Raw genomic sequence first — 26,876 nt, forward strand, 5'->3', positions numbered from 1 at the left:
CTTGGCTTGCTGATTTGAGGGAGCCAGGAGGGGCTGTTCTATTGCCTTTGTTATTGACGTTCCTCTTTCTATGGACTGGCAACAAAATCGGAAGAGGCATGTCAACCAAGGGAAGACCTCTGGGGGAAGAAAGGCTTATATATATTTTCACAGACAGGAATTTAAAGTAGAGAAAATCCCATTCCCCTGCTTCTTTTTTATTTTCTTTTAGTTTCTAATCCTGAGGAGCGGCTATGGATGGAAACCAGTAGGGCCTCCATCGGCTGTCAAGCAGCCACCAGCAGGTATTACTGACCTGAGAGTATCATGGGCCCCGAGTCACCTGGAGTCATGCAGCAGGATCTGCTTTAATACTGGGAGAGATGTTGTGAGGAGAGGTGTTGCTGAATATTGATGAAAACAAAGAACTTGGCTTTAAGAAATAACATAAAGTTGTTTTAAATAACTGTCTATGCTTAGAACAGGCATCTAAAAGCTGAATTCTACTGACACAGTCTCTTAATGAGGCTGTAAAGATGTTTTCCTTGTCTACCTGTGCCACTTCTAATGTTTTACCTTTCCCTTGTGTTTGATTTTTTTTTTTTTTTACCCCCCAAGACCAGTCATTCATTTACAGCACTTCTGGTGATTTAAATGGGCTTTGGATCAGGCTCCAAGTTACCATTTCCCTTCTGTTTGAATAGGGATTTTCTTTTATCCAGAGGAAGGAAATCAATAATTTGTCATGACAAACCAATGCTCATTTGGATTCACAATCATGCGCTGAGCTCTTCTGTCATTTTCTAAAGCATTTTAGGGTAATGGGGAAGAGTCTCACTTGTGATCTTTCCTGTTTTCCTTTGTTTTCCCAGACTGATTAAGTTCTGTACTCCATTTGACCATTTGTAGAACAGATTACAGTAAATCTATCATTTTGTTTGTTTTAAAGGCAGTACGAACTTTCCATGCTTTCTGTGCCCCGAGTCTTTCCCAGGGGATCATTCCGAAATCCATGGAAGGATTAAACTTTGGCATGCCAAATCAACAAACATATCTGTAAGAACAAGCTAAACTATACTTTGATCTAAGCTTGCATGTTTGTTTCCAGTTGGAGTTTTGTAGATGGCAGAGGATTTTTTACAGAACTGAGTTCCCATCCACCTCTCTGAAATCCCCCAGCTCCCCATCCTTGGCTGTCTCATCCCAGGGCATGTCCAGGTGCTTTCTTGCCTCATGTTTGGGGATTGCTCCGGGAGCCTGGACCCCCGCACTGTTGAGTGGCTTGGCTGCGCGGACTAGTGGTCGGAGCAGAGTGGGGGGTCCTGGCCCTGAGGCTTTCCCCTGGGCTTGGGCTAGGACTGCTTGCCCACCTCCCTGGGCCTAGCCTTCTGCAGTCCCTATTGCCCATTGCCCCGTGAGGGGCTGGTGCGGAGGGGCACTCCTGCCACTTTGCGTTTGCTGGGCTGAAGAGAAGCTGGGTGCTGGCCCTGGCCGTGGGGCTTTCGCCGAAGTGTTTAGCCCTCCTCACCCTACAGCCACCCCCCTGCCGGCTCCTGCTCTGGGGGTCTGGCTCTGCTTCCCCCCCCCCCCCAAGAGCTGCAGGGCTTGGGGCAGGTCCAGGGCTGGGCTGGGGGCTGCTGTGGGTACTGAACTGGGGCTGCGGGTGTAACTGGGGGGGGGATAGCTCCGTAGGGGGGATTGCGAAAGGCGCGGGTGGGGCGGCGTACGGCGGGGGAGGCGCCAGGGGTGCTGCGAGGGCGGCGGGGGGCGCGGGCGGCGGCTGGGGGGCCGGGGCGATCCTCCTCGCCCGTGATTGGCAGCGCGGCCGTCCCCCCCCGGCGGGGGCTTTCCCTCCGGCCGCCGCGGAACCGAGCCGAGGAGGGGCCGGGGATGCGGCGCCGGCAGCGCGCACACCCGCGCTCTCCCGCACACGCACACCGGCGCCCCGCAGCAGCCCCCCGCCGCCCGGCCGGTCCCCGCCGCCCGGCTCCCCTCCTGCCGCCGCCGCTTTGATTTTTTTTTTTTTTTTAAATCTTAATTTTATTTTTTTTCTTCCTCCCCTCCCATCTTTTGGGCGCTTCCCCGCCTCGCCCGCCCGCCCGCCCGGCGCCCTCCCCGCGGCGCGGCGGGCTGCCTCCGCGGGCGCGCAGCGCGGGGCCATGCCGGCGGGGCCGCCGCTGCTGTGGGGCTCCCTCCTCCTCCTCCTCTTCCTCCTGCTCTTCCTCGGCGCCCCGGCCCGGGGAGCCGTCTACACCAACCATTTCTTGGTGGAGCTGCACGGCGGGGGCCAGGCGGAGGCCGAGCGGGTGGCGGCGGAGCACGGCTTCGGCGGGGTGCGGAAGGTAAGCCCCCGCGCAGGCTCGGGGCGCTGGGGGGGCGCGGTGCCCTTCACGATGGGCTGAGGGCAAGCGGTGTCCTCCCGGGGGCAGACCCGGTAGGGTCCTGCCGCCACTTACCTGGGGAGAGGGCACCGAGCGGGGCGCGTCCCGGCTCTCCCGCGTTAATCCCCCCTCTCCGAGGCGATTTTAGGAGTAGCGGTGCCAAGAGCCATTGCAAGCGCGCCTCAGCAGCGGCCCTGAAGGGTGATTTTCTTGGACTGGGAAGCAGAGGAGTTTCCCACATGGTAGCTCGGTGCCTTTTGACTTACTATGTAAACATCCTCCCATTGAGCTCCCATCCTGCGGGGTCGGGGTCGGAGTCGGGGCTGGGCGCAGGAGCGGCTGGGTGTGCGCGGGAGGGCTTCCTGTGCGCGGCTGCAATTGAAACTGCTCCGAGCACTTACAAAATAATTAAAGCCTTATCTCCATGGAGAAGCTCGCACACAATTTAAATGGAAGATTTCATAGGGGTTTTGATACTCAACTTCGTGAGGCTGGTGGCTTCTTAATATCCCTGCTGTTCTCACAGAGAAATAGGATGCTCCTAGGCTGAAGAAGCTGCTTGATATTAAGCATGATAAGCAATCAGTGCTTATCACTAATGAGTGTAAGTTGGGAAACTTCAAGTGCCAGTGGAGGTTTTTTTCTCTCCTGAGGTCCCAGGAAATCCGAGGTAGCCACAGTGCCAGAGACTCTCTTCCCAGCTCGTGGGGAGCCTAGCTCCACTAGAAATCTCTCCTGTTCAAATAATAATTAGATCTCTGAATGTTCAGGGTACAGTCAGATCTGGGGTGAAGGCAGGGAGAAGCTGATAGACCGCCCTGGTCAATATAATTCCTGGTAGACTTAATGCCTAAGCAGCATTTGAGGAGTGTGGAGGGAAAGTGAGCTGCAAGCATTGCTGCTGCTTGTTTGGGTTTTTTTTCTTTCCCTGGTAGTTATGCAATGAGAGCCTAATCTGATTTCCAAGGAAATGAATGAGAATGGTACCCTGAACTTGGATGAGTGAAATGGCTTAAGACCTTGATTAAAATAAAATATCAAAAATTAAAAAAACATGTAGTGAGACTCCCTCCCTTGGGCTGCCTTGTCTCAACTCTAGTGGGGGCTCATTAGAGAAATGAGGACAAGATCGTTGTTGCTTTGACCCAGCACACTCTGGCTGCTGCTAAGGTGCTTTTGGGCTCACAGCCTTGTCCTGATAGCGACAGAGCTGGGCTGCTGATGCCCTTGGGAAAGGATCCATTGTGGGAATTAGGTCTTGTTGTATGAAACTTAGATATGGCTCTTTGGTCAACAGTTTTCCCTTTTTATTCCTTTCCTGTTTGTACTTCCTCCCTCTTATCCTGGGGATATCTGACTGATAAGGCCTTACGAGGAGGGAAGGGTACTTTTCCGCAGAGCTGAATTTGTTATTGCTTTTGCTAGATGCTTTCAAATGATCCTCTGACCCATGTGGGGAAGAGACAGGGAGAGAGGGGATTTTGTAGGATGAAGTGCAGCGTCTGGTCTGTTACAGTCTTCTCCCCTCCACCATGCCTCTCCCCAGGGTGCCTGGGGCACGTTAGGAGACATACAGCTTCTTCATGGAAATCAGTCTTGTAGCTCATTGTGGCAGAGAGCTGGAGGGAAGTCCCTTGGGTGTGCGAGAGGAGAGTACCTGCTTTCCAGTACACGCCGCGGGGGGGCTGTTGACCGCGGACACGGGTGTCTCTAGGAACGAAGCCAACATGCGTGTGCTCGCAGCGTGGGGGGGCAGGTGGTGGCGGTGGCTCCTGTACCGAGCACATGCTGTCCCAAGAGGTTTCTAGGTTACATCATCCCGCTCCCTGAAAAGCTAGAGAGCCTCCCACCCCTCCTCCTCCTCAAGCGCAAGAGAAAATAGCACCCTACTATCTGCAAGGCAGTAATTTTAAGGAACAGAAAAAGTTGATAGGGTTTGGCATTTAGCCTTCTGTGTCGGAGGATCTATGAGAGGCTGATAGCAATCTCCGTTCTGCAGGGGAAATGTGTAATGGGGCTTGGGTGCTGGTAGTCGGGCATTAATAAAAGCTTGTGCCATCTACTCCGGTGTCTCTTCAGTATTGCTGAACTGAAGAGTCTCCTAATCTGTTTTGCTATCATCAGGCTTGTCTAGCGTCTCCGCTTACTGTCTACAGACTCAGCTTTCACGGCGATAACGACAGTGCAGAAAGTTGAACGTGGCCGTGTGTGTATGGAAACAGAGCTGTTAGTGGTAAACTCTTGGGGGAAAGTACCATGTGTAGATATGCTATCTAATGAAATATTCAAAAAATACCAAAAAAACCCAAATCATACCACAAGGAGAAGTGATCTTTGTATACTTCAACCACACATACTGTTTGGACAATGTGATAAGCTATTTACTTAAACCAAATCCAGTTTTACCTTTACCTATATTGGAGAAGAGCCGTCGTCTGAAAATAATCACCTTTATTTCAGTGCAGGTACTTTCCCATTAGGAGCAACAAAGGCAGATTCAGCTTTTTTGTATGTGTGGATTTAAGACGTGTATGAGAGAGACTTCTTTTATGCGTGCTGTGTATCACAGACCTCTTTTAACATGACTTTATGGGAGCTGATTTTTAAATTACATATTTTTATTGCATGTTTTTTTCCTAATAACAAGTAATCTCTGAGCAAGTGTATGTTACATTTACTTAGCAGCAGATTTCTGTAGAAATACAAGAGAAAGCATTGCCTTGAAGATGAATGTTATGAACTGTGCGATGTGCTAATTGATTCTTTGGCCATGCTTCCTGCTGTCATTCTGAAACCACTACAAGACTTCAGGTGGGCTAAAATGCGTACTTTAAATTCAGTGCTTGATGAATTGATTGAGAAGGGCTTGGTACTTACGTAAGCAGGTGCCTATGTTTAGATCTAGGATCCTAACATGAGGCAGAATCTCAAAAACACTGGTCAATTTTTCTTTAACCTTCCCTGAATTAATCCCAAATACAGACCTCTTTGCAACTCTGATGGTGCTCCTTGATTTTTTTTTTTTTTAAATGTTTGCAGTTTTTCAATCCATTGTACCTGCGAAAACTGATTCTATATATTCCTGGTGAAACAGATACTGTGATAAAGCATATTCTTTGCTTAACATGGTTAGCCTTACCATCTTCGAGCACTCAGGAGCCATGAGGATGCCCGCCTAATAGCTACATGTTAAATTGTGAGAACTGCAAAAGGAACAACAACTTTTTTTCTCTCTTTGTTTTTTTTGCCTCCTGGCATGGTTGCCACCAGAATACATTTCTTAATGCAGGCTGAAAAAAGCTGCTTTCTGACCTTGCCTTGCAGTTCTTAATTCATCTCTAACAAGGGGAGTTGGAAGAAGCATTTGGAAAGGTCTCCTAATTGGAGATCACAGTTCAGACATCTCTCTCCATTTCATCAACGCCACCGAGACAATCTACAAAATGCCACCATGACTAAATGTTTTACTTCTGGTAGCATTGAGGTGAAGGGTTTTAAACAGTTGGTATTCAGTGGTCTCAGATTTTAAAATAAGAACCAAACAAGAATTTCAAAACATGGAGAATTTTATGTGCCCCAAAGCTGGTGTGTTTTTTTCCCTTGATGTATCACCTGATCACCTCTCCGTCTAAATCTTGCAAAATCCAAGGTACCTCTCGCAGCTGTGATTTTTCTGCTTTGCATTTTTGCTTAGAAGGCTGCTGGTTGAGAACCAAGCTTTCTGGAGCTGGTCAGGATTTTCCGGATGAAATGTTGGGAGCTTTGGGTTTTTTTACATTGCATAAATACAGACTTATCAAAAGCAAAACTTAACAGGTAAAGAAGCTATATTTCTTGCTGCAGCGGCCCGCTTCTCTGCGTCTAGGCTGGGAGCCTGTGAGGTGGGAGTTGATGTGGTGTGGAAGGCAGACCAGGAGGCAGAATAATGGGTTTGCAGCCCTGGGAGCTCTTTGCAGGGATCTCTTCCAGGGATCCTGAAATTTCATCCTGGGGTCCTCACGCTAAAGCCCTGAAAATCCCTTCCTGTGTAGATCAGCCCCTAAATCTGGAGAAGAGGTGTTTGCCTAGCGTGATATTTAAGGTGCCAGGCTATGCTTCTGCATGCCCAGAATGCTCTGTGATGGTCAGACAGGATTCTGTGCGTGTAAAAAATACTGGCTGCGAATGTGTGCCGGTATGTGTGTTTATAGATATATGTGTTTATACACATACATGTGTTTCTTGTTCCTTTTCCCGTAAAATACCTATGCATGGAGCAAAGAAGAGGAAAGAAGAAGGGTGAATTCTTAGCCAGGCTCCTGGCTGACCCTGTGTGTATAGATATTAACCAGCTAATTTGTGCATATACGTGGTGGTCCATACTTTACACATCAACAATCTTGTGCTGCCTTCACATGCGCTGCTAACCCAAGCGCTCGTGAAAGTGTTAGTTCTGGCTAGGTGAAGGCAGCGTGGAAACAGATGCTGAAGCAATGGAGCATCCCATGCAAAGAGGAGGCAGAGCCCAGGCCTCCCCCCGTGGGCCTGCTGGAGTCCAAGGACTTAAGATCAAGCCTCAGACGGCAGTGTTTCCATGCACTAATACGTGTTTAATAATTAATTAGCTTTGTGTTTTGTGCTGGTCTAGAGGAAAGGATGTTTGTTTGCAAAAGTAATAATTTATTATGGAAACAGAAAAACCTCTTAGAAACGGAAGGTACAATGTAAATTTTTTGAGGAAATGAAGAGCTTTGATTTCCTAGCTTTCATTGTTGCAATTTTTTATTACTAGGATAAGAAAAAGTAAATTCCATGCAAATGCTAATTGTACAACTAACTGAGGTTTCAGTAGGTCATCTCACCATAGCAGCAAATGCTTCCGTTTCCAAAAGAGTCTGAACTGATGTGTTTAAATTAGGGGGAAGAAGCAATTAACTAGCAGGAAAAGTTTGATCCTGCTGCGGGAAGGCACCCTGCTGGGTGGTGATGGAGAGCTCCCTTTTCCAGAAAAGCCCTGGAAGAAAGTAACTGAGGAGACGCAGAGAGAACAACCATCTGCATTTGGAGGGATCCAGTCAGCTCCTCGTGGGTTGAGTCCAGGCGTATCACTGGGCACAGACTGGGAAGTCCCGTTTGCTCCTATTTACACTCAAGAGAAATGTTAGTGGAATGAAACTAGAATTTTCCTTATATGTGGAAATACTGTATTTCTTTCAAAATTATGCTTTTTTGATTTGGGCTTTTTAAATTTTATTTTACATTCTGCCTTGGACGCAGAAACAGCCCCGGGAGCAAACACTGTAACTGGCTAACTCAGAACAAAATAAGTCCCACATTAGTTAAATGCATTCGTTTATGAAAGCTGTAAAATTATCAACAAGAAGAAGAATGTAAACCACAGGCTCAAGTACATCCCTAACCCAGTTTCTGTAGAGCTCCTTCACTACCAGAGACTCAAACTGACTGCTTGTTGGATGTGAGGGTTCTGTTTGAGGTATAAAATAATTACCTTGTCAGATTTTCATAGCATTTATTATTTGAGTGTAAAACAAGAAGGTCAGGGTCCCCTACTATAGATCCCTGCAGTAATTGCTCTATTACTGTTTCGAATACATGGTGTAGTTCTGTTTCTCGGCAAAACATGCACATTAACCGTTATCTTTACAGATAAGTTTTGTTTTGTTTACTGGGCTACAGGTCAGTAAACAGAAAGATGGGAAATTATGGCTATTTATAAAGCTGCCTGCATTTATAATTTTATTTCATATTGCTTGAACTCATTGGTGAAATTGAACCTGTGGTAGAGACCCAGGAAATGCGCTGCAATTCTCTTTTCACTTGTTTTTTTGATGCTGCAACCCAGCTGGGGATGTGCAGTTATTTGTTTTCATTTAAATTATATTTAGTTTTGCCAGTGTCAAGGAGAAAAATAGAAAGAGAAGATGTATGAAGAAGTGAACAGCATTTCCAGAACGCTGTGATCCCAGCACACCAGAACTAAACACAGTGTGTAATAGCTTATCTCCTGCAGTCCAGCCCCGAGTGCCTGCCCAAGGGAAGCTTGTTGCGGTGTGGTGTGAAGGCACCAGGGACAGCTTTCTGCTCCGAGAGGTAGTAACTCCAGGTCTGAGGGGCTTGAGGAGCATCAGTGCTCAAAGTGTGGATGCTGGGGGGTGCTACCTGCTGCCTGCTCCTTCCCTGACCTTGCCAAAGCTGGTGGAGCAGGAGCAGCTCACCCAGGCTCCTCGCTGCCAGAGGCTGCCTGCACGCCACCAGACCGCAGCCAGCCTCCCTGGCCAGCAGTTTTAGGATGGGGCGGCACCATGGAAATCAGAAGCGGCCCCCGACTTGTTTTGTAGAGCCTCTGCTCCAGAGAGTACTTGCAAGGTGGGGGAACCACAGGGAAACAGCTTGTTGCCCTGTACTGTGTCTCCTAACCCTGGTGATGTGCCTTTTCCTACTCCTGTGAAATTCCTTCGAAGTATTGCGTGTAGTGACTTCAGCTCCCTAGGTTATTTCTCTCCTTTGTACGCCTCTGTGTAAAAGAATCATGTTGGCATGTGGAGGTTTCTATGCCATGCAAATGAGGGTCAGGATTTGCACTGGGAGAGAGAGGATTAATATATAGGAAACAGATCTCTGGCTTTGTTTCCTTCACTTCGAGTCTGCTAGTTCCTTAGCTATTTCGGACCTGTGCTATGGAATTTATAGTCGAAGGTGTTATTTTAATATCAACACTAGATAAACAAAGATCATTAGTATGGTATCACCATCCTGCTGTCAGTCTGGGATCTCCTTCCTTCTGCCCAGATAGCTTTCTTGTAGATGACTTTCAGGCTATTTCTGGACTCTGCAACATATGGATATATTAATTGCCTGTATGTGTTTGAACTTTGGGATCCCATATGCTGTGGCTCTGTCTGGGGGCCCCATTTGAAGCTCTCATTCCTCTGAGTAGGTTTTCCATGTGTGGAGAGCAGTCTGAGAGCCGTTTCTAAGAACCAATATGGGTATCTGTTGCTATTACCTACACCAGAGTTGAATTTGTCCCCAAACTTGAGGTTGCAGAGCTGTGCAGCAAAAGGATAACTGTTTTTGTAACAGTACCCTGTCTTGAAGATTTGGTTTTTGGTATCAGGCCAGATGGACAGATCCTATTGCCGTGCCTACAACCAGACCCAGATGGTTTAGGTTACTGCGAATGAGGTAGAGCATTTTGTTTCTAGCTTGGGAGTTCAAATCCAGATTAAACCTCTAGACCAAAATAAATTGTCAATTCACTCCCAGCTCAAAGTTCTTCCATTTCAGAACCTGTGGCATCCTTGGCATTTGTTTATTAGCGGGCAAATGGTCCCAGAGACTGCCTGTGCTGCGAGGCTTGGCTCCTTCAGAAAAGCAAGGTGGTGCATTGTGGGGTGCTTGAATTTGTTATCTTTTAGAAGAACCAACGTTTGTGTGAAGGTGGAAGATAGCCGCCTATCCTCCTCACAAAATATGACAGGTCACAAGATGTAACACCCTACCCACTCTTAGAAAACTTTTACTGCTGTAACTGTACTGATGTAGTTAAAATGGGAAAACCAACCCAACTGCAGTGCTGTTACCATTAGTGTAGCAGTGCTAACATCTTTAACTCATTCCACATCAGAGCAGCATTAGCAGAAATTTCATTTAAACTAGAGCTTTTACCAGTAAGACCATGTTGATTTAAAAAAAAAACAAAACCAACAAACAACAAACCAAAACCAAACCAACAACAAAAAGGAAAAAAAAAAAAGGCATCAGACTTCCTGGCATAGTTGTACTGGTAATACTGTATAGCTAACGAGAAGTTTGTACGTGACCCTTTCCCTCATCCATCTACGGAATTATTCCAATTAAAACTAATCCATGCAACTCCAGTTTCAAGTGCTTGTAATAAAGTACTTACAAAGTAGTTGCTGAAACGTATGTAGAATTTATTTGCTAGATAGTTTCAATTAGTAAGTCCTGAGAAATGTCCGTGCTCATGGAAAATTCTGTGAAATCAAGCCAAAATGCTAAAATGAATGATAAATTCTGCCAGCTGTTATTGAAATATTATACCTGGGAAACCCTCCTGTGCAGTTCCAATCTGTACCATGGGTGTCTAGTTTCTGTGAGAGCTGTAGTAACAAACTCAATGCTGTAGTTAATGGATCTAAAATTTACCTTTGTCCTGTAATGCTATCCCAGTCATCAGAAACCCTTCTCTTTTTTTCTTTCAGTTTTTCAGATAATTAAATGGGTCAGGTCTCTACAGGATGCTGGCTGCATGGTGGCTATAAATATTGCAGTGAGCAGCCCAGAGCTTCCATCCATCACTGGGCTCTGGTGGGAAGAAGCCGAACTGCTCGACTATTTGTCAAAGACAGGATTTCTCTAAGTAACCTGAAGCAGTCTGGTGTGTTGCTCTTGTTGTAAATCAAGGCGAGCTCTACATTTAACTCTTGTAAGTTCATTGGAAAAGCTAACCCTATACTACTGAAATGGAGATTTAATTCCAGCTCAGTGGTCCCAGGCTGTGCTTTGGGACAGAGCGAGCTGAATTTGGTGGTGTGTTGTGTGAAATTCTGCATGGCCACCACACGCCGTTTATCAGCTGGCGTGAAATCCAGTTTGGTCATGGATTTATGACAGTAGCTCCAAAGTCTAACTCAGCTGAATGCTGTCTGTGTTCAGCACGTAGCGGGAGCTTGGACCTAAAAAAGGAAATTACGAGCTAGCCCGATCTTACCATTTATACACTGGGATTATAAACAAATAAATTAGGTAGTGATAGCTCTAGTTTACTCACTGAAGGACTGAACTGGGCCGTAATGTTCTTTGTCATGTATTACCTACCTTCTCAAACAAAAGTTCTGTGTAAATGTTACATTCTTAACTTCTTTGTCCACAGAAAGCAAATGGAAAGAGTGACCTTGGTGTTTACATCAAACCAGTCGGCAAGCGTGTCCCAGATACTCAGGACTGAACTAGATTATTTGCTTACCTGATGAGTAAAACAGTAATATGTCAGAGCTGCTTTCTCCTAGAGTATAGAACCAAACTGTGAAAACCTGAAACCCAACACATATATATTTAATTATTATTATTATTATTAAGTAGAGAAACTGGTACTGTTATTAGATGGGTGTTGGATGTCAAACTAGAGCCAAACAGGTGAATCTCTTCCTTGTATGGGTAGTAAAAGAGGTGGGATATAGCCTCTGCTCTCCTGATGAGAGAGGATCCTCCTGTCTGCCTGTTCGCTCTTTATGAAACACCAGTGAAATGAAGCGGTGTGATTCTGAAATCAGCTCTGTGGGTGAGCACTGTCTTTGTCAGGTACTGTGCCACACCGAGTGCAGCAGAAGCTTCTGTTCAAGGCTTTTAGCTGCAGCCAAGATGCGGTGAATTAGCTGTAACCATGGCTGGTGGATTCCCATCCGTCCCACAGGGACCTTATGCTTCCCTGCGTCAATTAATTTTAGAAATGTGTGTCGACTAAATTTAGTGATTTAGAAGTTACTGTGAACCAATTGTAAAGCGGAATTGTCAATTCTGAATTTGGGTGAAAAATCAGAACGTGAACATATTTGCAGGTTTGGAAAAATGGGTTGTTAGCGTTGGTGGAATGACAGTTGTGGGTCAGGACATCAACTGAATTTTGATTTTTGCAGCATTTCAGTCTATTAATTTTTACATTACCATTTAAATCCTAAAACTTCATAGGCAAATGTACTTTTCTTCTGTTCAGAGCAAAACCCAGACAGAACAGCAAGTGGATATTTTTTCCTCTTTCTTCTGGTGGGAATTAAACCACTCAATTTCATTCTGTAAAATCCCTTTTTTTTTCCCTTCTAACTGAACGTATTTTATTCACATTAAATATATTTTACCTTGGTAGGAAAACCAGTATTCCAGGCTCTAAAGGCTGAAACATGCTGAGCGATTAATTAAGAACCTACATTTGCCTTGCTCGACTGATGTAATAAAAGCAAGATAACATATCAGCACACGTTGGATTGACCACAATTTCTGCTGGCAATAAACTTCTGTCATTTATTAATTGGTAGTAACAAACAGTAAAAAGACTTATTTCACAGCTGCCTGAAAGGTCAATGAGGTAGGTTCTGGGAGGAAGAGGTGGTGGTGCTATTTCCTTTCTTTTCTCATGATTATTGCTAGCATCGAGGCAGATTTGGGTCATCCTTTTTCTTCCGTCTAATACGGAGGTCTTGAACCCACTCGGAGTGGTTAGTCTCTGTTGTGAAGTGACGATTGTACTGTTGTGTCCTGGAGCCGAGAGGAGCTCTCTCTAGCTCATGATGGTATAAGTAGTGGAAGAATTTGCCTCTGACCTGGTCTTGTAATAGCGGGGATTAATGTCTGTGCCTTTCTCTTAGCAGAGTCAAGCAACTTTACAAAAACAAGGAAAACAGCAGTGTCCTAAAATTTCTTCTTTTCCTTGGCTCCACTGAAAATGTTTTTCTTAAAGATTCCTTGCCCTGCTCTTCTCAAGCCTACTATCTTAAGTTTAAAAAAAAAAAAAGCAACAGTGTGCCCCCCCGCCGTACTTTAATGTCACAGTTTTGTTCCTAATTGTTACCCATCAGCTTCTTTCCCATAAAGCACATATTTTTCTCCAGGAATTGACTGCTTCTCTGGGAACTGGGAGACTTGTTCAGTGTGGTCTAACAACAGCAACCTCCCTGTGAAGTGCTTTCTGTCAGTCGGCTATTGCTTGGCAGCCTAGCATTAAACAGACATGGAGAGAAAGGAAAGAATAAAGGTTTTGAATAGAAAGAGAGCTACAAATCTTCCTTAAGTGTTGGTAAAGGCTAGCATCTTTGCGTTAGTGCAGTTCACCTCTTCTGTGCTTTCTTGAGTAGCTCTTGTCAGTAACCAACTAATTTTGGTCTGAGCTGCTTTTATAGCACTACTTCATTAGAGCTTGAGTTCATGACATTGCTTTTTGGTGCTACATTAGCTGAGCCCTTGCACGCATGTTTGTGTCCTACACACTTTGCTACATGGATGTAGATCTAAAAATAATGCTGAAGTGCTCTGCTGAAATGTCAGTGAGTAGCCATGTCTTGCCCCCTCTCTGTCCTTAAGATACAAGTACCAGTAATTTTTGGCTGGGGCACACTACATCTTAATGCTGTTTTAAAAATAGCAAACCTTATCTCATGGCTTTTATCTCAGTGTTTTTAGAGCTGATGTGACACCAGGTTCCAGTGTGACAGTAGTAGTCAACCTGTTTGGTTACGTGCTTAAAAGGAGAGCTGGGTTGTAGATCAGGAATGAGGCAAAGTGGCCTTTGTTAGTAGTGCTAATTGCTGTCAGCAGTATTGATCCAGCTTAGTTAGAAATGTACCGTGGTCACTTCGATTTGCAGACTATACCTAAATCAAGCTATTTCTTATAATGTGAGTTTTCCCTAAGGCAGAAGTACTGATATGAAGAAGAGATTTCCATCATGTATTATTTAAACATATTAAAATCTTTACCAAATATCTGTTGCTAAAGAGGTACCTGATTACAGACATATATATTGTATATGTAGATATACCCATTAGTATATGTTGACAATGGCACTTGGCATTTTATAGTTGTAGTTTTATAGCACAGTCTAGTGCTGTGCAAACATTAATTAAATGAATCCTATCAATAAATAAAGTAAACAAGTGCTTATTAGACTATGTCATTTTACATGCAAGACAACTGAAAAAGAATATTACAGCTGTAATTACCTGAGATTCTCCTAGTATTAGGAGGCGCTGGGGTTACCCAGTGTATTGGGTTTGCGTGGCAAGATTTCGGTAGTAGGGGGGCTACAGGGGTGGCTTCTGTGAGAAGCTGCTAGAAGCTTCCCCCATGTCTGACAGAGCCAGTGCCAGCCAGCTCCAAGACAGGACCCGCTGCTGGCCAAGGCTCAGCCCATCAGCAATGGTGGTAGCGCCTCTGCAATAACATATTTAAGAAGGGGGAAAAAAACAACCTGTGCAACTGCAGCTAAAGAGAGGAGTGAGAATATACGAGAGGAACAACTCTGCAGACACCAAGGTCAGTGAAGAAGGATGGGGAGGAGGTGCTCCAGGCGCCGGAGCCGAGATTCCTCTGCAGCCTGTGATGAAGACCATGGTGAGGCAGGCTGTCCCCCTGCAGCCCGTGGAGGTTAATGGTGGAGCAGATATCCACCTGTAGCCCGTGGAGGACCCCACGCTGGAGCAGGTGGGTGCCCAAAGGAGGCTGTGACCCTGCAGGAAGCCTGTGCTGGAGCAGGCTCCTGGCAGGACCTGTGGACCCGTGGAGAGAGCCCAGGCTGGAGCAGGTTTGCTGGCAGGAGTTGTGGCCCCACGGGGGACCCACACTGGAGCAGTCTGTTCCTGAAGGACTGCACCCCATGGAAGGGACCCTCACTGGAGCAGTTCATGAAGAACTGGAGCCTGTGGGAAGGACTCACGTTGGAGAAGGTCATGGAGGACTGTCTCCTGTGGGAGGGACCCCACGCTGGATCAGGGGAAGAGTGTGAGGAGTCCTCCCCCTGAGGAGGAAGGAGTGACACAGACAACGTGTGATGAACTGACCGCAACCCCCATTCCCCGTCCCCCTGTGCTGCCGGGGGGGAGAAGGTAGAGAATTCGTGAGTGAAGTTCAGCCCCGGAAGAAGGGAGGGGTGGGAGGAAGGTGTTTTTAAGATTTAGTTTTTCTTTCTCATTACTCCACTCTGATTTGATTGGTAATAAATTTCCCCAAGTCAAGTCTGTTTTGCCCATGACTATAATTGGTGAATGATCTCTCCCTGTCCTTATCTTGACTCACGAGCCTTTCGTTACATTTTCTCTCCCCTGTCCAGCTGAGGAAGGGGAGTGATAGAGCGGCTTTGGTGGGCACCTAGCGTCCAGCCAGGGTCAACCCACCACACCCAGCGTCTCTGAAGAAGAGACTCTCAGAGCATTGGCCAGGGCTAAGGTACAAGGAGTATTTAGGATACAGCTGAAACTCATGTCTTGTGAGTTTTAGTCCTGGCTGTGTCCTACAGCAGAATGCTACCATGTAAAGAAGCAGCAGAGAGGGAAAATACAAATTAAATGGTCCTGGATAGAATGATCTTGGTGAGAAGATGATTTGAAAAAGTGTGAAAACTTTCACAGAGTATTATCGTCTTGGGAGGTGCTTTGAAAACACAGAAGAGCCTTGAAAGAGTGGCAGGATACCCAGAGGAGCCCCATTGCTCCAAGCAGGAGACAGGCACGAATAGCAAAAGTTTTGTTCGCCTTTGGTCATAAAACGTAGAATTGGCAAAACCACTTTTGGGGCACCATCCTTTTTTTCCTTGTATTGTTAAAGCATTGACTGTCACAGGCTAAATGAACTACAGTTAGTTAACTGGCTCAAGCACTGACCGGCTTTCTGGCTGTGACGTTATTTACACTGCACAGTTAAGAAGCAATAATTCCTTGAGGTCACTACTAACATGATCAAGTTGGGAAAGTTAAGTCTAGAAGCAAGTGCCCCTGAAGAATGCCTGGAGTCTAATTTCTGTTTGTCCTTTTCTGGATTTTTTGGGGGGCTTTGGGGAGGGGAGGGTTGGTTTTGTGTGGTTTTTTTTGTTTGTTTGGTTGGTTTTTTTTTTTACCAGGATGAGTAAAATTCTCCCAAATTGTGGAAAAATTTCATTTTGTGCTGCTGATACCTGTTTTAAGAAAATGTGATTGATTCAACTGCTGATGGAATCATGTTTACTTTCTTATTCGAAATGATGTGTATGTTTGTCTGTTATGTGTGTGGTTGTTATGGAGCCACGTAGCTGAGTGATTGGAGGGGGCTGTCTCATTTTCCCGGTGGCCATTTGTTGGTGCTAAAAATGACAACACAACTGTTAGATGCTCGCAGTGACGCTTCTGGGTGCTGAGCTCCAGGATTTCTCCGGGTGCCCAGGGCTTGGCTGAGGTGCTCTTCTTGCAGGATCCTCCACATCTATGTAAGAGGACACAGTGATCATCGCTAAGCCTTCACTTCAGGCTGTCAGCCAAACAGTAACAGTCACCGACTCCAGGTAATGACGATCTGGATTAATCCAGACAGTCCAATGCGAGTGCTGGTGTATAAGCAAGAACATTCTCCAAATCTGGAGAGTATCCTGCTTTCAACAGTGCACGTGGTAGAATAGATAATGGGTTTTATGGTTACTGGGGAGTAACGGATAAAACTCTCTAAAATGCACAGATCTATTCACATAAACTAGAATAACTCTTCTAAAAGCCTCAAATGGCTTCTCCAATTCACTGATAAAACTATCAGCAAATCCACAGTCTTGTCACTGATGGCTTATGAGACTCTTACGGGCTTGCAGGATGAAGCTCTTCAGCGACAAACTTAACAACAATATAAATACAGTAAAGCGTTAAACCTCTATGATTCATTCAATTGTAAATCAAATTCCAAATATTGCCAACTTGAAACCAAACCAATGGAACAGTGCTTTGCAAGCTGTTGGAAGCACTATGTGTGATAATGCAAGAACAAAACTGATGAGAAAATGAGAACTAGACATTTAACATCAGAATTGATCTACCTGAATGTGGACAGCTGCACTCCTCTTATAGTCTCTGGAGCGAAAGAGGTGCTCCTGGGACTCAGCTCTGCTCATTTTAACGTGGTCACCTAAAATGGGTCAGATGAATCATGCTCTGAAAGTGCTTCTTTTTTTTTTTAACCATGAATGGTATGGGGAGCTCAGGTGAATTCCACATGGACAGACTGGACATGTAAGGGTAACAGCAATCCACAACTGGTTCTACTTCTTCCATTTACTTCCCTGTATTTACTAAAGCCCTCATGTCCAACTGTTGGGAAGACTGTTTAACCTTGTGGTTGGTGCATGTGAGAGGGACTAGATAAAAGGCTTTATTTTATCCTTTTGGATAAAATAAAATCCAAAGGCTTATATTCTGCAAAGTCTTTGGATATCACATTTGACTTTATACTGTTTTTAGAGGAAAAGACATTTCACTGTGGCGGTGAGGGAACCTTTCAGAAACCATTGGAAACTACTGCTGGCTTGAGAAAGACTTAATAGAACTTTTTAAGCAAGGTTGCCATGTTCTTACAGGATAACCAGTATCCTAAATAACAATAACAGGCAGCCTTGTTACCTTGCATATTACAATATTTCCATTGACTTCTGGAAAAAAGGAAGAACAGATCAGTGACCTCTCACCCAAGAAGTCACAATCCTTTCTTATTACCACCACCTGTTGCTGATTCCCTTAAGGGCTGGTTGGATATGTGTATGAAACAGAGCTGAAAACGTATCTAAGTCAGGCATTTCTGAATTACTTTGTAGGAGAGATGTTGTACTGTGTGTTAATCAGTTGATTTCACATGGATCATCTTCTGATGATGTTTTAATACGAGGTTTACATTTTGGGAGTGTTGAAGCTATGGCTAACACCTCCACCTGCCAGATTTGCCAAGAGAAGCAGGTTAGGTTTTGGTGGAGGCAGCTAAATAAGACACAGGTGCAATGAGAAATGAGCCAGGAAGACTGAGTCATAACACTCAGACCTGGACCTGACTCTGCCAGTCTTCAGGGCTGTTTGGAGCTTGTGCAGATCCCAAGCTCCACCTGAAATCCTTATGCTGAGCCTTTGGAGTAATTATAGCACACTAATGAGAAAGTGTGAAATCCTTGCCTGGGGCCGTGGGGACACAGCGGACTGGATTTCATGTTGGGTAAGCTCTGGCACAGCTTTAGTTCTCTGCGCTATTTCACATTTCTCCACCAACATTTGAATTAATCCTTTCTTGTTCGTGCTTTGTTCTGTGTTATTCCGATGCCTGGGGCTGCCTGTGTTTCTAGCTGGCTCTGTTCTTACATGGCCCTCGTCACTATAGTGAGCGAGTGCCTTTGACTTCAGACTTGGCTCCTATCTGTGTATTTAAAAGTAAAACGATTTCTAATGCTAATTGGGGTGAGAGAAAATGAGAGAAAGAGAGTTTTAAAATTCATATTGAATATTTATAAGCATCCTCAGTGCATTTGGTGAAACTGGGGTGAAAAGGTTTCTAAAAGGTTTCTAATTTCTGCTGGGTGGCACTTTGTTGTGCTTCAACTGTAATGGCAACTGAAGGAGTGAGGTTTGTGGGGCCTGTGGAGGCTCCAAATACATTTACTTGTGCCAGGTTTAGGTTTTATTTTCCGTTGGTGTAATTACTGAGCAGTAATGGGATGAAAGAGCTCACCTGTGCAAGATTTATGGCCCCTTTTAAAGTCAGGAGCTGTGCTTGGGCTCTGTGGGGGTGAGATGCTTTGTGTTATACTTTAAAAAAAAAAAATTTTTTTTTAATTTGGGGGATGGGTATCGTTTTTTTCCTCAGAGCAGACAAAGAGTTTCTTTAGCACCAGTGTTTGAACCCTCGAGTGCCTGGCCACATATTCATGCTAAGGCAGGCAAGGAGCCCTGGGGAGGGTCTTTGTCAGCCTGGCTGGATGAGGGCTTTCCGTGAATCCTGTTCACTGACAGATCCATTTATGCTGATTTTGGTGACGATCAAAGAAGGCGACCCTCGGGTAACTTGCTATAAATCACCCTTTGCTTCTATTTTTAAATGATTTTGCTTAAAAGAAAGTTGTTGCAGACTGTTGTCTTCATGGGTAACTTGGGAGAGGAACCTTAACAATAGGTTCAAGTAAACTGGTTTTAGAATATTACACTATCAGGGAGAAATCGTTGGAAATGATGCACAAAAGCTAGTGGTGTACTGTAGGGATGCTGTGTTACGTGATACAGCGTGAAAGGCTGCCTGGGAAGACTGGGCAGAGATCAGTCCCATTAAAATAGGAGGGGGCAATCCAATCTGTTGTTAAGCTTTCTGTGGGCACCATAATTTGCTTGGGAGATGTATGGAGATAGAGCCCTGAAGCGAGTCAGTAAAATTTAATGTTAAAGATAAGGAGCCAGTAACATTTAATCTTAAAGATAAGCCTGAGAACCAAGGTTTCTCTTTATTTTTGTGTTGTATTTGTCTCCTCTTAAAACTAGTGACAGGCTGTGAATGCTGGACCTGTCTCTGAGAGCCAGTAAAGTATTGATGCCACTGGCAGCTTTATTCAACATATTTTTTTATTTTTTTTTAAATTTTTTTTATTTTAGCATCTGTTCCTGCTTCGTAATACCTTTGCTACAGATAGGCTCTTCTGGTCAGATGATCCTGATGCTTTTACGGTTATTTTCAGCGTTAGCTCTGCCCAAGGTGGCCCCAGTGCTGCTGATTTAGAATGAGGAGCAATGTCTGAATTTAGTCTTTCTGTGGCTTCTTTTCTTTAAACCCGTGCACCACTTTGCAGCTGATATTGATGTCCTTTGCTTTCAGACAGGCAAAACTACATCTGGTGCCACCACGTACATTGTCCGAGGCAAGACCAAAAAAGGACAGTTTGATTTTCTCTGTCAAGTAGACAAAATGGGATGGGAGCCGTCAGTGCTGCCCCATCCTAGATCAGGTGCCTGTGAGGAACAGGCTGCCTTATACCTGATTTTTCCTTCTTGGAGCAAGATCAGTAGTTGAGGGCTCAGCAGTGGAGTGTGTCTTTTTTTTTTTTTTCCTCCTCCCTTTTCCCTTTCAATACCAGGGAATGACCGCCCAGAAGCAAGGCCTGGCAGGGGAGAATTGTAGCTGCCTGGTTATGGTCCTTCTTCCTGGGGGTGGCATCTAGGGCAGCACAGAGTAAATTTCCTGCTCTTTTTCCTTGCAGATTGTCAGATGTAAGGAGGAAAGTACAGAAAGGCTGGGAACCACAAATTTAACTTACTTATTTTTATTTCAGTAATAATTATACCTGGACTTCTGTGGTGGAGCAGTAGTCTGAGAAGAGCCAAGATACCTCAGTCAGACGTATCGATGCTAAAACTGTGCATGATATGAAGCATTTCATCCTTCCTTCTATACCGAGTGGTACATCCTAGCCATTTTGCTTTCCAGATAAGCCTCTTCCATTTAAAGAGTTTTTCTTTCCTCCATTTAGTTGAACACTGAATTTTTAAAAGTTATTTTCTGGTCCACGTCCTTTTCAGGAAGGAGGTTAACAGGATTTCACCTCTACTTTAGATAGTGGTGGTAATAACCACAAGGAGGCTGCAAATCTGGAGGAGGAGACAGGTGGATATATAAGGTTTTGCTCTACTTGCTGTGTTGTATTTGTGATTCTGGTTTTGCTTGTATGTGTTTTTCACCAGTAATTTTATCCAGATATTGCAAGTAACAAAGTGCCTATAATTCCTGAGATTCTTAGAGTCCTACTTTGTATTGGACCATATTTATACATCAAGGCAATAATAGACTCTCTTCTAACTCTAAATAATCCTCCTCACTTGAATGTTCAAGTGCTTCCCAGTAATTAGTTATCTTACATAATTGCTAATTTTTCTCTGAGGGCAGGAAGCTTTGCTTCTGTCTTACAGAAGGAACCTGAGCCACCAGGCTGAAAGCATTATTCCTCCGTGTTACATGCAGAGCCTGCTGCTGCTGAAATAGGAATTTTACTCAAATACGATTCCAGCTTTACAATGAGAGTATTACAGAGTAGCTACTGCTGGTGAGACTTTGGAGGTTTTTTTATGTACAGGAGCCCTTCTGTTTTCATTTCACTTCATTACATGCACTGTTCATTTTGCTATTTGCTATTTTGCTTTAGCTCCAAAGCAGACCAGACCTCCTGGAGAAGGTAATAGCGGGAACGTAAACCCTGCTGGGAGCTACCTGTGTCCTGCCGTTTGGTCACTGCAGAGGAGTTACTGACTCAGTAGCAGGAGTTCATCAAAACCGAAGCACTTCAGGGGTTGCTTGTGTTATTCACAGATCTCAATGCAAAATCCTTATCAAAGCGTGCACCATTTTAGGCCCTTTTCTGGCATCTGACTTTTCCTGCATGTACATTCATTAATTTTAAGGATTTACTGAACAGTTTAGGTTCTTCCTGCAAATTGCTTGGTTTCTGCTATTAATTATTCACAATCCATGGTGTTTGATTGCGTCACATTTCAGGTATTGCCTCCCTTAGCTGCCTTCCTGTGTGTCCCCTCCAATCTCATTGAACGAGTGTGAAAACCATGGGAGTGTAAAATATCCGAGTTCCTCAAAGATTACTGGGATATCTGTGGAAAGAGTGGAATAGTCTGAGTCAAACTTATTCATGTCCATAAATCTGGTCATTGTTGTACTAACAGTAATTGCTTTTGCTATGGTCAGACTTGAATACACTGGCTTTAAAAGTTTACTATACAATATATTGCTTCATTTTAAGTGGCACTAGAAACTAACCCTACGCAGAAGGCGAACAAGTGAATATGTGTTATATATTTCTAGATATCTTCAGAATTGCTGAGAATCTTCCTTAATGGAAGAACATCCAGATCAATATTTGACTGGAATTGATATGAATGGTCAATACGGAGATAAAAAGAAGGAAAATAGACTGATTTCATTGAGAGAATTAGAGGGGTAATTGGACTACAGCTTGCAATGGATGGCAACGGTTAGCACAGCGAGATGGATTTCAAGCTGTAACTGATCTGGCTATTTAGATTTTTTTTTTTCCCCCTGCATATTTTTGAGGCATAGAGCAATGTGTCTGACATATGGGGGAAGGGCCGTTTCCTGGACAGTCAGATCTGTTGCCAAACTCTGGATTATGGAAATACCTTGTTATTCAGTTGGTAAAGATGACAGTTTTAGACTTTTTAAACACAAAACAAATCCGTTTTTTAAAAAAATTACCTAAACGCAGACAGAATTTGAGGTTTAAGAGCTGCGGCTCTGAGGATGAATGTGAAGCGTAGGAGACTTTTGTGGCCACTGCCATGAGCTTTTGTAGCCTCATTATTTCTTCTGCCTCAGCTGTTGTGTTCTTCACGTGTATGAAGCTGATGCAGAATATTCTGATTATTTGCCCAGAAAAGCTCTCCAGTCAGCCCTTCAAATCAGCTCTAAGGGACCATAATGATTTTGACGAAATCTCCTTAACCTTCTATATACACTTAAAAAGAGGTCTTTTTATTGGAGCAGAATGCTTTGATTTTTTTTTTACAGTTACTTTGCATTTATGTATTACGTATCATACACAACGGAATTTTAAAAGTGAAAATGAAATGCTTTGATTTCATGAATATTAAATGTTTCAATTAACATAAAGGACTTTGTAGGAAAAAAAGAAAACCCAAACCCTCACATACTCATTTTTGGAATGTGACCAAATTTTACACTTTCAGAATTCACTGTGAGTCTTCCATTCCCATACCACTCCAGACGTATGCCAAAATATATTTGCGGAACTGTACCAGATATAGTGATAGATTTAATGAACCAGGAGATAATTTCATAGAAGGAAAATTATATTTGTGAACTGTACATAACTGTATACAGGAACAGAATCTGTTTTATTGCAACAAGATCCTGCTACCCTTATTCAACCCAGGTTTTCACAATGAATATTCTATTTAGACATGTCTCTTTTTTTCAGTAAAGAACTTCAAACTCCTGCTAAGAGGTTTACATTATCATGAAATATAGATAATAAAAAGGAGAGGAACAGGGCTGTCATGGCTCTTCTGGAATATCTCTTTTAAGTAGTTATTTTACATGCAGGGTAGTCTAACCTTTGAAGCTGAAATGTTCACAGCATTAACATATAACTTCCCAACAAGAGCCCATTTTTTTTTTTTTCAACTTTTACAAAGAGAAGCTTAGTTTAAAAATACACAGTTACTTGCTTAAATTTAAACAGTAAACCGGAATCTCCCTACTAAGTTGGAAAGGGGAAAAAGCTGTAGAATTTGAGATGCAAATGGAGCTTTCTAATTGACTGCTGGAGGTGGGATGCTGTTCTCTTAACACTGTGTTTTTTAGCCTTCTCCAAGCTAAATGTCTGCTAGCCTTCCAGGCACTCTGCCAATCCTGTGGAGAGAGATGCATTTAGTAATGGCCATGCATCTTCCTACCCTGGCACCTGCCTTAGGTGGGCCTGGAAAGCCCCTGGGAGGTGTTTGATTGCTGCCTGAATGTCTTAGGCAGTAAAGCTGTACAAGACACTTCCCACCTGGATGCTGTGAGCTCTCTGTTTTCCTAATATTCTTCTTATGTTCCATTTCCTGGTGTTCAGAAGAAATTCCAAATACCATATTTTTCAGAGAGTGGAAATCACTCTGCTTTCTGCCTTACTGCTTACGGCATCAGCTCGGGCGTGTTATAATGGCTCAGAAAGGCACTTGTGTAATGCCTTACTGCTGAAGGATGGTTTGCGGTAGTTTCAAATAATTTGCAGTTCATTTTGTTCTTTTTTTTCTGGCTTTTTCAGGAAATAGGAAATAATTCTGACGTGATTTGGGAAGCCCTTCAGATCTATTGGCACTGTTGACCTTAAACATAAGGTGAAAATAGTACCAAGTGTATACAAGCGAAGTTACGCATTGTAAACCTGTCGCAAATAACTTTAATGCTGCTGGGCATGGTTTCCAAAAGCAACTTGGAAGTGACATTCGTAAGAGCGATTTGAGCCCTTTGGCGTAACTCTTCGTAAGACTTGGTGTAGATTCCTGAGTCACTAAACGGGTAGAAGTTTTCCATGTCATCCTTATTAGTAGCCAATAGCTCCATGATGTTTTTTTCTCTCTCTCTTCCTCAGCTCCCTTTTTTAGATACTGGATACTTCTTTTATCACAATGGCATTGCCAAGGCCAGGAGAAGACGCAGTCTTCAACACAAGCTTCATCTGGAAAAGGATTCCAGGGTAAGTGTTTCATCATTATGTGCACCTATCATGTTTTCTTTGTGATACAGGCTGTTTTTTAATGAGATCAGGGTGATGATCAAATCTGTGGTTATAGCTACGTTTTCTTCCCCATGCTTGTTTCAAGCTTGGTGACTGCTGTATGCACACACCTCCCAAACAGCCTCAGATTTTATTTTTATTTCACTACTACAAATATTCTTACATTCTCTAAGATGTCTCCTCTGTCCAGTAAGACTGAGTGATGCCATAGTCTCCAGGGCATCTCAGTGCACTCTGTCTCTGTATTGTGGAGAAGGGCCATCCAGGGTACATCCCACAGTCATCCTTCCCCCCCAGCCTGCTAGTCCGTGGGTCATCCAGCCCAGAATACCTTGTGGTGTGAATGGTGATGTTTTCTCTGCAGTCACACTAGGACTTTTTCTCAGGGAATGGTGTAGAGAGTGTATGCTGTCAAACCTCAGTATGTCTTTTAGAGGCTCTTGCTCACAGTCAGCAAATGGTGTGCTTGGTTTTCAGAAGCATAAACCACTCAGGAGGGAAAGGCCCCTTTTGCAGAAGGCTACGAGCTGGCACTAGCAAATTCTTTTTTCTTCAGAGTTCTTACACCAGTATAATACTGGGCTGGAGTGGAGTCAGGCAGTACAAAAGTGTACTTACTGCCCAAAGAAAGTAGATAAGCCTGAGGAATGATATCATGACAGCAAATAGATCTTTTTTTTTTTTTTTTTAATCCTTCAGAAGGCTTTAAACTCTCTGCATTGTGAGCAAAAAAGAGGGGGGAACAATTTTATTCCAGACAGAATTTTATTGCCAGATATTATATGGTATTGGAACACCTATGGAAATGAAAAACTGAGTAGGAAGAAAAGAAAAATAGGTTAAATAAGATCGTAATTGTTGTTGTGACACCAGAGCAAGCAAGGTCTGATGAATTCCCAGCTTAATTTTCCTACTTCTGCAGAAATTTCAAGTGGTTCTGGGCCCAGGTCCAACTGGGATGCACACGGCTGGTTGCTCCTGCGGCTGGGAGCCACGTGGGTGAACCACACAGGTTCCAGGTGCTGCCTGCCCCCATCACTTCATCCTGAGAGCTGAGTGCTGGCAGGTTCCCTGGGGCTGCTGCTGGTCTTCCAGCGCTTTAAGGTACCTCTTCCTCGCCCCCTTCTCTAAAGCTGGTACCAGGTACAGATGAGGGGCTGTGAGGAAGAGACCCATTCAGCCTGCCTCGAATAGAAATTCTCAGGCTTCCCTTGTTTTGTTTACCAAGCAGGGATCAGACAGTAAACCTTTCAGAAACCATCTACAATTAGTGGTTACTAAGCAGATGTCCTAGGAGAGGTGTCTTTCATTTCCCTGAACCACCCAATCTTGTTGAAAGCCATTTCAGAAAAAACATACAACTAAGTATGTTGCAAACTAGTGGCTGAGTACAGTCATTGTGCACGTGACTCTGTACTGGAAATAAATATTTCTGTAAGCCTCTGAAAATTTTACAAATATCTATGCTATTTGTATGAATCCACCAATTCTCATTGCAACCTCAGTATTACATGGCTGAGCACTCCCGTACTAATTCCAGACTGGCTCTTGCATTGACTACCTCTAGACTAAGTGTCTGCAGTGCTATTAAGAACAGCTTAAATGAATCTACCTTCTCATTCAGAGATGTTCTCTTTTGCAGTCATCTGGTATTTGCGGTCTCTAGACTCTTAGTTAGCTTCTATCGTATGCAATGAAATCTCATTTTTGCTGTTAATCTCCACTTCTTCCTGGTGCTACATACCAATGGCTCGGCTCTCCTTGATCTCAGGGAGTAAAGCCCTGTGTTTAAATAACTTAAGAATATCTCCCATGTGAGGAAAAGGATGATCCTGGGTATATCCTGACCTCGTGGGTTACACTGGGGGATGGAAGGGGGGTGGAAGCAACACTTCATTTCCACATGTAACATTTTCTCATCTAGCCCTCCTACTTACTGTCCTGTTGGATAGTCCTTTGAGCTCTTCTGATGCCATATAGGTCGGTTGCTTTTTGTAATACAGTTTGAGCGCAATTAAAATCATTACTCTTATTTCCCTTCTTTCTTTTATATGTGGAGTTTGGAGAAGTCATTAAAATTCCTGTCATATTTGCGTATAAGTGGAAAGATGAGTTGTGTTGACAGTACTTAATTTCAAACTCCAAAAATAATTTCTAAATTTAATGGCAGCTTTCTAGACCATTTACATTCAATTTTACTTAGTAACTAATGTCAGCACTGTCATGGTTAATATTGTAGCACATGAAGCCAAGAATAAAATGTTCCTGTTGTCAGGCTAGCCGGGAAGCAGACTTCCACCACAGGGCCTTACAAATGTCTCGGGAACCACTATGGTAAATGCTGTAGTTGCTTAGCCCTACCCAAATGTTGTGAGAAAGTGGGCTGCAGTTATTCTGTATACTTTTCATTTTTAAGGAGATTACAATTCCTAGCTAATTTTAATTATTAGTTGAAAAACAGCACAGATGTTCACTCAATTAATTAATGTTCTTTAATCAAGTAAGTCCCTTGAGGAACCATGTCAGTTTTTCAAGAGTCTGGGGAGATAGATGGCAGAGCACTATGCAAACAGGTTACCGCATCATTTTCATGCTCTGCATGTCTTTTAAAATGCTCGAAAAAGCTTTGTTGTGTAAAATTTACTGTATGTTTTTACCAAAAATAATTTGGAGATATGCTAAACATATGCAGCGGTTGT

General features: G+C 43.9%; 1 protein-coding gene and 1 long non-coding RNA gene across 2 annotated transcripts in view; both read left to right on the plus strand.

The window, feature by feature from the left end:
• The window catches only part of LOC148053092 (uncharacterized), a 108,747-nt gene extending 107,741 nt beyond the window's left edge, over positions 1-1,006 (plus strand). The window contains exon 4 of the long non-coding RNA XR_015708288.1: positions 212-1,006. This is a non-coding gene — a long non-coding RNA (uncharacterized LOC148053092). The remainder of the gene's footprint in view (positions 1-211) is intronic.
• A 1,068-nt stretch (positions 1,007-2,074) lies between these two features.
• Positions 2,075-26,876, plus strand: part of PCSK2 (proprotein convertase subtilisin/kexin type 2) — a 107,644-nt gene continuing 82,842 nt past the window's right edge. Inside the window, exons 1-2 of the mRNA XM_009476218.2 lie at positions 2,075-2,321; positions 24,031-24,135. Coding sequence (XP_009474493.2) covers positions 2,139-2,321; positions 24,031-24,135 — 288 coding nt within the window. The 5' untranslated portion in view covers positions 2,075-2,138. The remainder of the gene's footprint in view (positions 2,322-24,030; positions 24,136-26,876) is intronic.

The sequence above is a fragment of the Nipponia nippon genome, unplaced genomic scaffold, assembly GCF_047370975.1.
Source record: "Nipponia nippon isolate SJK-2023a ecotype South Korea unplaced genomic scaffold, ASM4737097v1 scaffold_4, whole genome shotgun sequence".
NCBI classification, from domain to species: Eukaryota; Metazoa; Chordata; class Aves; order Pelecaniformes; family Threskiornithidae; genus Nipponia; species Nipponia nippon.